The sequence below is a fragment of the Symsagittifera roscoffensis genome, chromosome 6 (genome assembly GCF_963678635.1).
Source record: "Symsagittifera roscoffensis chromosome 6, txSymRosc1.1, whole genome shotgun sequence".
NCBI lineage: Eukaryota > Metazoa > Xenacoelomorpha > Acoela > Convolutidae > Symsagittifera > Symsagittifera roscoffensis.
Genome location: NC_087067.1, coordinates 57,350,894 through 57,359,741, shown reverse-complemented (window position 1 = coordinate 57,359,741; position 8,848 = coordinate 57,350,894). Strand labels below are relative to the sequence as shown.

Genomic DNA, 8,848 nt, shown 5'->3' with positions numbered 1-8,848 from the left:
GAAAAATAAAAGGACTTGAGCAGTCAAACTTGGAGGCCAGATTTGCAACCCCTGAATGTACCGAGACAGCATCTCACTATAGGGTTGAGAAATTGAAGTTCGGTTAGTTTTTTAATATCTAAATTTTTTGAAAAAAGAACTACAAAAAACATAAAAACGCCATATCTCGAAAAATAAAAGGACTTGAGCAGTCATACTTGGACGCCAGATTTGCAACCCCTGAATGTACCCTGATAGCACCCCACTATAAGGTTCAAAATTCAAGTTAGGTCGGGTTTTTTTTTCTAGGTTTTTTGAAGAAAATTAATCATAAAAGCGCCAAATCTCGAACAATATAAGGATTTGAGCAGTCATAGTTGGACTCCTGATTTGCAACTTCTGAATGTACCTTGACAGCACCCCAGTATAGGGTTGAGAAATTGAAGTTCGGTTAGTTTTTTAAGATCTAAATTTTTTGAAAAAAAAAAAACATAAAAACGCAACATCTCGAAAAAAAGGGCTTGAGCAGTCAAACTTGGAGGCCAGATTTGCAACCCCTGAATGTACCGAGACAGCATCTCACTATAGGGTTGAGAAATTGAAGTTCGGTTAGTTTTTTAATATCTGAATTTTTTGAAAAAAGAACTAAAAAAACATAAAAACGCCATATCTCGAACAATATAAGGATTTGAGCAGTCATACTTGGACGCCAGATTTGCAACCCCTAATTGTACCCTGACAGCACCCCACTATAAGGTTGAGAAATTGAAGTTCAGTTAATTTAATTTATATCTAAGATTTTTGAAAAAAAAAATAATAAAAACACCGATTCTCGAGAACCAAAAGGATTTGAGCAGTTATACTTAGACTCCAGATTTGCAACACCTGAAATTACCCTGACAGCACCCAACGATAGCGTTGAGAAATTGATGTTCGGTTATTTTTTTATAGCTGTTTTTTGATCGAAAAATGAAAAAATCATAGAAAACGCAATTTCTCGAAAACCAAATGGATTTGAGCAGTCAAACTTGGACACCGGATTTGCAACCCCTGAATGTACCCTGATAGTACCCACTATAAGGTTGAGAAATTGAAGTTCGGTTAATTTAATTTATATCTAAGACTTTTGAAAAAATAATAATAAAAAAAATATCATTTCTCGAGAACCAAAAGGATTTGAGCAGTTATACTTAGACTACAGATTTGCAACACCTGAAACTACCCTGACAGCACCCAACGATAGCGTTGAGAAATTGAAGTTCAGTTATTTTTTTACTGCTGTTTTTTGATAAAAAAATGAAAAAATCATAGAAAACGCCACATCTCGAAAACCAAAAAGATTTCAGCAGTCATACTTGGACTCCAGATTTGCAACTTCTGATTGTACCCTGCCAGCACACCAGTATAGGGTTAAGATATTGAGGTTCGGTTAATTTTTTAATATCTAAATTTTTTGAAAAAAAAAACATAAAAACGCCATATCTCAAAAAACAAAAGGACTTGAGCAGTCACAATTGAATGCCAGATTTGCAACCCCTAAATGTACTTAACAGCACCCCACTATATAGGAATGTATAGAACGTATGTATATATAAAACTTTCAAATCTTGCAAATTTTTCGGCCATTTAACAGACCAACAGACTTGAACATGAGCCAAATGAAATTTCTTAAGCATTTGAACCCACGGTATAGCTTAAACGTGCAAAAACATTTCCGTTAAATATGCAAAAAATAATACGTTGAAAAAACTTCAACATGCAAAAATAGGGACTCCTTAAACACGTCAACATAGGGACTTCTTAAACATGTGTCACGTGAAACGCCAATTAAATAATAGATAGATAGATAGATTAGCAAAAACTGCTTAATTATCAAATAAACTAATCAAAAATATAGAACTTAAACATTTACTCCAATTTGGACAAAAATGAGGAAAAGCAATGCAAATGAGAAGAGAATAGTATTACTATTAGATCATTAAAGATGAAAAATTTAAGTAAAAAACAAAAATTAAGAAGACTGAGAGGCCAGTTTTGAAAGCATTAGCGGTGCATATTGACAATGCAGACGACAGTTTTTTACTGTTGGAAGGTTGGGGGAACAATCTCTCGACACCGACGTCACTTCTAATATTCAGTCTCGATTCGTCCTCACTCGACTTCTGGTCTATTTCTACGAACGTCTTCCAGTCGCCAGTTGTCATGACGTCGAAGATGCAAGAGTCCAGAAAGAATCCAGCCAAGTGGCTGCAACGCTTCCTCGCAGTCTCGTATGATACCCGAGCTTTACTCGGATGTTGAGGGGGCGGTGTGGCCGGAAATTCAGCCAGAGTCTCCATATCTGGACATGCGGCACTGCAATGTTCCATGTGGAAATCGCGCGATGTATGGCCGTAGGAGGGCAAGGCTTTGGCCACGTCTACTGGAGATTTGACTGATATTGAGAGATAGGATCCTATTCTTCTGATTACAATTGTGGTGTTAATGTACTTGGCCTGTAGTTCTACGTGAGCGCCGTTGGCCTCCTTCTGCAGCACGTATAGGTTGTCGCTATGGCCGCCCTCGTAAGTTCCGTCGTTGAACGAAGAGGGCAACATGCTCTCAGTCGTGTCATAGATCTTCTCTTTGGCCACGCAGTTCAGTTTAGATCGAAACACAACCAGCACCTTAACATGAAAATACACACTGCTTACACGTCACATCCCTCCACAAATATTTCAAAATGAGCGCACAAAACGCAATGGAATGGAATGCATTTGACAATTTTGGACATTTACTTTTCATTAACTTGAAAAAGAAAAAAAGACACTAAGTCTGTGTTCTATTCTCTTCAAATTAGTCACTTTATTGTGTTTGCTCATAGCATTGAACACCATTTTAATATACTACGATATGTGCAAACCATGCATTAGCGTAATATTATTTTCAATTGCTAAGTTTATTATAAGCCAGGCACATCAGTGGATATTCTAGTAGAAGTTGCTTTTCATTCATGCAAGCTGTCAACGACCAGCGACTATTTCCGTACCGCATGACTGAAAAAAAACGCGAACAAAACTTAATGTTTAAAATCCCAACCATGCCAAAATTGACACACTTTCCGGTCAACTGCAAACAATGTACGCTCAACATTCAGGATAATTGCAAGATAACACGAATTTTAGAATGTGCTACTCACTCTATTGATAGCCGACGCGGAACTTAAAGCATTGGACTGATCGTTCTTTCGTTCATGTGATCCAATAGTGTCTCTTGCATTGCGAATATGACTTTCAAATACTTGCGTCACATCTGTACTTCTAGATATTCGAGATCCGGATGAATAACTGGGCGACCACTCGGTCGGATTTGGATGCTGGTCTGATCCTCGTCTTCCGAATCTATCGTTACTGTCCCCTATGGGCACATATGAGGCTTGTATAGTGAAATAGACATTGTCGACCAGAGGCCAAGCCCCAATTGCAGCACAAGTCTGCTTTCGTCCCCCATAAGTGACAATGTGGGGGTCTCCGAACAGACTGCAGAAGACAGGTTGCGACTGCAGAGACACTCCCGGGTCCTCCATGTAGCAGAAATTGCTCGGGACCCGTCTTTGAGTCGGCTGTGAGATCATCGGCAGCTCATTCGTGTGGTTCTTTATTACCTGAACATCAATTAAAAAATGTTAAATTTGTTTTTAAAAAATTCACTTATCTTTATCTAACTATAATCAAGCTTGAACTAAAACTAAAATAGCTCTAGCTAATATTTACGTCAAATAAGGGGAGAACCATTATCCATGGAAATATGTCGATCTGTTCATATATTATCTATTAGTAACCATTTAAAGTACGTAAATGTGAAGTATTGATGGTTGCTCACCTCTTTGCAGTTTAGATCATCGAATTGATTCTGCAGGTACCGATTTGATACATGGTAGTTCAAGTCCTTGTAGCAACTGGCGTCAACATTCTGCAGACAAATTAGTCCGTTGTTGAAGATGACACATCTTTCCAGCACCTCTCTGTTGAATGCATAGCTGTTTTGAATCCAGTCGGAACAGTATCCCATTGAACAGTCTGAGTCTGTTCTCCCACTGGGCCGACCACCAATGCCACCCCCTTGATTACCCCCACTCCGAGGCATCTGTTCATAGAAGGATCCTGAAGAACGTCTGTGTCTCGCTGCAGTGTCCATGTTGACAGTTCTGGATGGTGATTCTCTCTTTAGTAAGTTGCTCTGATCGTTGATGTGCATTGCGTTTGCTAAACAAAATCAAAACAAATCAAAAACTTTTCCCCTTTGCTTAACTTGCCATTAAATTGGGAGAGTTTGAAACAAACACTAATCACCTCAAATATTTTCGAAATGAGTTAGACTCATTTTGATTTTTTGTTCGCGGGGATTAAATTTTGTTCCAATTATGCCTGATATTCGGGGCATGAACACAAAAGAGCCGATCAGGCAATTTAAAAATGCAGGAGCACTAACTTGTAATTAGCGAGGAGATTAGTAGCAAAAGGTGCATCAGTAACTTGGGGTAGAACGCGGAGGAACCCAACGCATTACAAGGATGTCTCCAAGTATTTGAGGCAATTTTTTGCGTGGACTTTAATTGTGAACGCGATCTCTCTTTTTCACGAGTAGAAGCTCGCCTCCTTTTCCTACATGATCCTGTAAACATAGATGCCCAAATTGAGCATTTCCAAATGGCGTCCAATTTGAGACTATTTCCAAGTGGGCTTTGAAGAGGCGGTATTTTGAATAGCAATAAACGCTTCTCCATTTGAAAAGGAGACGTGTTAAGGCCACTTTGAGATGATGATGCTGAGGATAAAGAAGATGAAGTGGTTCGAGTAGACGATTCTGTGAGCCGAATCTGCATCAGTTCTTGTTCGTCCAACCCGACTTCCAACTCCACCAAATATTGGCCAATTTCTGCTAGAAAAAACTCCGGCTTTTCCTAATCCAAGACTTACTCTGGGAATTCTGCAGGCAACTCAAGGAAAATAATTTTCAGTCAAAGCCAGCTGTGATGTATTATGACTCACAAACCAACAATTTTACACCTAGACATTGGCTTCACCTTTCCTAACACAGAGTTGAAGCTGAGCTTCGCAGCACTTGGGATACATAAAAAAGCTCCTAAAATCAAAAAAATAATACGTCTTAGACGAAAATTGGAAAACATCAATGTATTTTGTTGAAGAAATCGCAGGCTCAAAAACCAGAAAAAAAAGTTATTGCAATTGTTATAGAAGTCAATTACCTTCAAAACAGACGATTTGGGCTTAACTATATCCATTTTTTTTATGATAACTAATAATTGAAAACGATAAAACATTTCGATCAAAAAATGAGATAAGAATACTCCTAAATTTTATTCAAAAACTGTTCATTATTTCTTGCAACCGAACAATCTGCATATCTATTACGAAAAAGTAAAGATAAGGCCCTATCCGCTATATGTGCCAGTCGGTCATGTCTGGAGGTTTGACCTTGAGAAACACGTAATTTTGGAGTGAAGTTTTAATTTTAAAAATTTCGAATGGAGCCTGTCATGCTCAGTTTTCTCGAACCAACTGAAAACGCAAAAAATCAAAAATCAGAACGACCGAATTAACAATTGCGGGAAACTACTCAAGAAAAAAACAGGAAATTGCTATTCGCAATTTCTCGATACGAAATAATAAGAGAGTAGAGCTGTCTTATCCTGAAAACAGGAAAATAGAATACAGACTTGAGAAAGGACGACTATTCGAACGGAAAGGAGTGAACATTCAATGGAAGAGTGGACAACTCGAGTGTCCCAATGGTTCATTCACAAACTTTGATTCTTGAGACAGAACTTACTTCTGTTGTTAAAACTAATTAGCATCAAACTTATTTAGTTATATTATTTAATTCTCAAGCTGCTCATCTTTTACTTACTCCTCATACTCAAGTGAATCGACATGTGAGTTCTCAATTTAAATTTCTCGAGTGTATTTTATGATAGTTATGTTGAGATAAGGCGAGTTTTAGGTTGATCCATCTGAAATGGATCAAAGTTCCACTGTCCAATAAAAAGTAACTAAGCGGATTGTTCCGACCCGGTTTTTAACGGCGTTCATGTATTTTGGGTATTTCGAGACCTAAGTATGGGGACGTTCTTATTTCTAGAGTGGGGGGGTATTTTGGTAGTGGCCTTTAAGCTGTAACGGGTTCTAGTCTCATGTCGCAAGCGAACCGAATTGTCTCCGACCGTTCTTGAGGTAGAAAAACACAAGAGATAGTGTCCCTGACTCTTGAGCCAATTGTTATAGGGGCTATTTTTCTTCAGTCTCATATGTGACTAAGACTAAAGTAGGCGACTGTTACATAGTGTTTTTATGGCGCTCCTGGGTGTTTTTACGACATCATGACTACGGAGTCGAACCCACTTGACACAGCTCCGGGCTACATGCCCATTCTAGAGTACCGGTGGTACGGTTCAGCGGGAACGTGTAAACCTTCCGGTTGTACCGTGATAGCTTTTTAAGAAAACTCAAGAAAACTTCCTGGTACGCTCTCCGAACGAGGCTTAGCTAACCGAGTGAAGAAGGGCAACTAGGGGGACAAAAACACGAGCAAAAAAGAATACAAATAGGAACAAAAACCATAAAAAAGAAAAAAGACAGTGACTTTGACACCAAATTAGTTGGATCAAACCTTTGTACTAATTAAATAGTATATACATACTGTTTTATAAGACCGATCGTTTCGATCAATCTAGCAATTTAAACCAATGACTTCAGTAAGGTGCCCGAGTGGGGGGCGTTGTTAAGGGTTTTTAGATAGATTGCGACCCAACCGGACCACTAGGAGACTTGACTGGAAAGGGTGACCAGTCGAGTGGGAAAGTGGTTCACAAGGATCGAAACGGACCACTAGGAGACTTGATTGGAAGAGGTGACCAGTCGAGTGGGAAAGTGGTTCTGCTGTCAAGGGCAGAACAGAGACAACCAGCACAGGACCACTACAAGAGGACGAACAGGGGTGTTCTCAAGTCGAGCAACGGGTACCGTTAGAATCCTCATTACATTATAGGAAATAAGTGTAAAATTGGATAAGCGGAGTCCCATTGTTTTGAAGCAGTTTTTACTCAAGCAGGCCTGGAAACAGGTCTACGGTTTTCTCTCGAGAGGCTTAGCACCCGGCGCTTAAGGGATTTTTCGGCTTAAGAGGGGGCCTAAAGAGGGGGGAGGTTAGTTAGGGGGGCTGGTTAGGTTAGAGGTTGGCGGTTGTAAATTGTAAAAAGGGGGAAAAATAGAGTAACTAATTAATCGACATCGTTGATTTAGTTACAATAGCCATCAACACGCGTGGTAATAATAGGTGGATATCCAAAATTTAGCTCGAGTTAAGATTGGTACGCTGGTTGGATTGGTAGGGGGGAACGGAAATAGACCGTTTTTGTGACACCCAATAAGATCACTAGTGGGGGGAGGAAAACGCGTGGCAATTAGGTACCAGACATTTTTTTTCGATAGAAGGTCGACATTTGTCTCCTTTGAATTTTAGGTGGGTTGATTTCTCTGTTTTATTACTTTTTCTGGTTTAAAATTTTTATTATATATATTGTTGCATTTTGGTGAAGATTTGCGATTGGTTTTTTTATACAAACAGGTGATCACAAGATACCTGCGCACAAGTTTTGGCTTTCAATTGCTGGGAACATTGAAAAAGAGGTAACTAAAAAAGGGGGGTCAGCATTTGGCAATCAAGAGAGGGTTTTTGGGAAAATTTTCACTAGAGCTTGAGTGGTGGTACAAGGTACAGTGAACCAAGAAGTCCCTACAACGAAGAAGAAAGAAATCCGATATCCAGACACTCAGTGACGAGTCTTGGGACAGTACCGAATTGGTCTTGGGACATTGCAGTCTGGGGACAGTCTTGGGGCAACACAGTCTTGGGACAGTGCAGCATTGGGGCAGTCTTGGACCAGAGCAGTCTTGGTACGAAACAGTCTTGGGCCATTGGTCTTGGGACATTAGTCTTGGGACGTTCGTCTTGGGACATTAGTCTTGGGACATTAGTCTTGGGCCATTGGTCTTGGGACATTAGTCTTGGGCCATTGGTCTTGGGACATTAGTCTTGGGACGTTGGTCTTGGGACATTAGTCTTGGGACATTGGTCTTGGGCCATTGGTCTTGGGACATTAGTCTTGGGCCATTGGTGTTGGGACATTAGTCTTGGGACGTTGGTCTTGGGACATTGGTCTTGGGACGTTAGTCTTGGGACGTTGGTCTTGGGCCATTGGTCTTGGGACATTAGTCTTGGGACGTTCGTCTTGGGACATTAGTCTTGGGACGTTGGTCTTGGGCCATTGGTCTTGGGACGTTAGTCTTGGGACGTTGGTCTTGGGACGTTGGTCTTGGGACGTTAGTCTTGGGACGTTGGTCTTGGGACGTTGGTCTAGGGACGTTGGTCTGAGGATACCAACAAGAAGTACTGGGACAACACGGAATAGTCTTGGGACGGTAGAGGGAAAGTCTTGGAACAGCATTAGGAAGGGTGTACTACAAAAGTAGTTAGGTTGAAGTACCAATTATAACAACACGTTCCCAATCCTAACCTAACACGAAAGAGCTTACAAGAGTTTAAGAAAAATTGTTTTTAGCGAATTGTCAATTTCTTTTTCCTTAGAGTTTTTAACCTTAGAGTAGAAATTTTGTAGATAATAATACTGTAAATAATAACAATTGTAAATAATGAGGCGGAGCAGGGTACCGGTAGCTGAAAAAAGACCTACCAAAGCAAAGTATAATTCGTCGCTACGCAAAACAACATCAATGGGTCCGAAGATAACAAAGAAGAGCTTTTCAGTTAACATGGTCAGCACAAGGAGTACAGCGGAGAACAGAGCAAA

The 8,848-nt window shown here is 40.0% G+C and overlaps 1 protein-coding gene across 1 annotated transcript; it reads right to left on the bottom strand.

Annotated features, from left to right (window-relative positions):
* Positions 1–1,873: 1,873 nt before the first annotated feature.
* LOC134847735 (repulsive guidance molecule B-like) lies at positions 1,874–5,248 on the bottom strand. The gene is made up of 4 exons (XM_063864929.1): positions 4,450–5,248; positions 3,841–4,223; positions 3,158–3,622; positions 1,874–2,645 (listed from the first exon to the last, which is right to left on the bottom strand). The coding sequence occupies exons 1-4, from the start codon at positions 4,841–4,843 to the stop codon at positions 1,950–1,952; spliced, it is 1,938 nt and encodes a 645-aa protein (XP_063720999.1). The 5' UTR covers positions 4,844–5,248; the 3' UTR covers positions 1,874–1,949.
* Between the last annotated feature and the right edge of the window lie 3,600 nt (positions 5,249–8,848).

What these genes read in the sequence shown, in the direction of transcription:
- LOC134847735 (XM_063864929.1), bottom strand. Translation starts at nt 4,843, where the DNA reads ATGCAGATTCGGCTCACAGAATCGTCTACTCGAACCACTTCATCTTCT. An exon ending in AATCTCCTCGCTAATTACAA is followed by an intron (nt 4,224 to 4,449) that starts GTTAGTGCTCCT and finishes GATTTTGTTTAG; the next exon opens with CAAACGCAATGCACATCAAC. An exon ending in ATGATCTAAACTGCAAAGAG is followed by an intron (nt 3,623 to 3,840) that starts GTGAGCAACCAT and finishes ATTGATGTTCAG; the next exon opens with GTAATAAAGAACCACACGAA.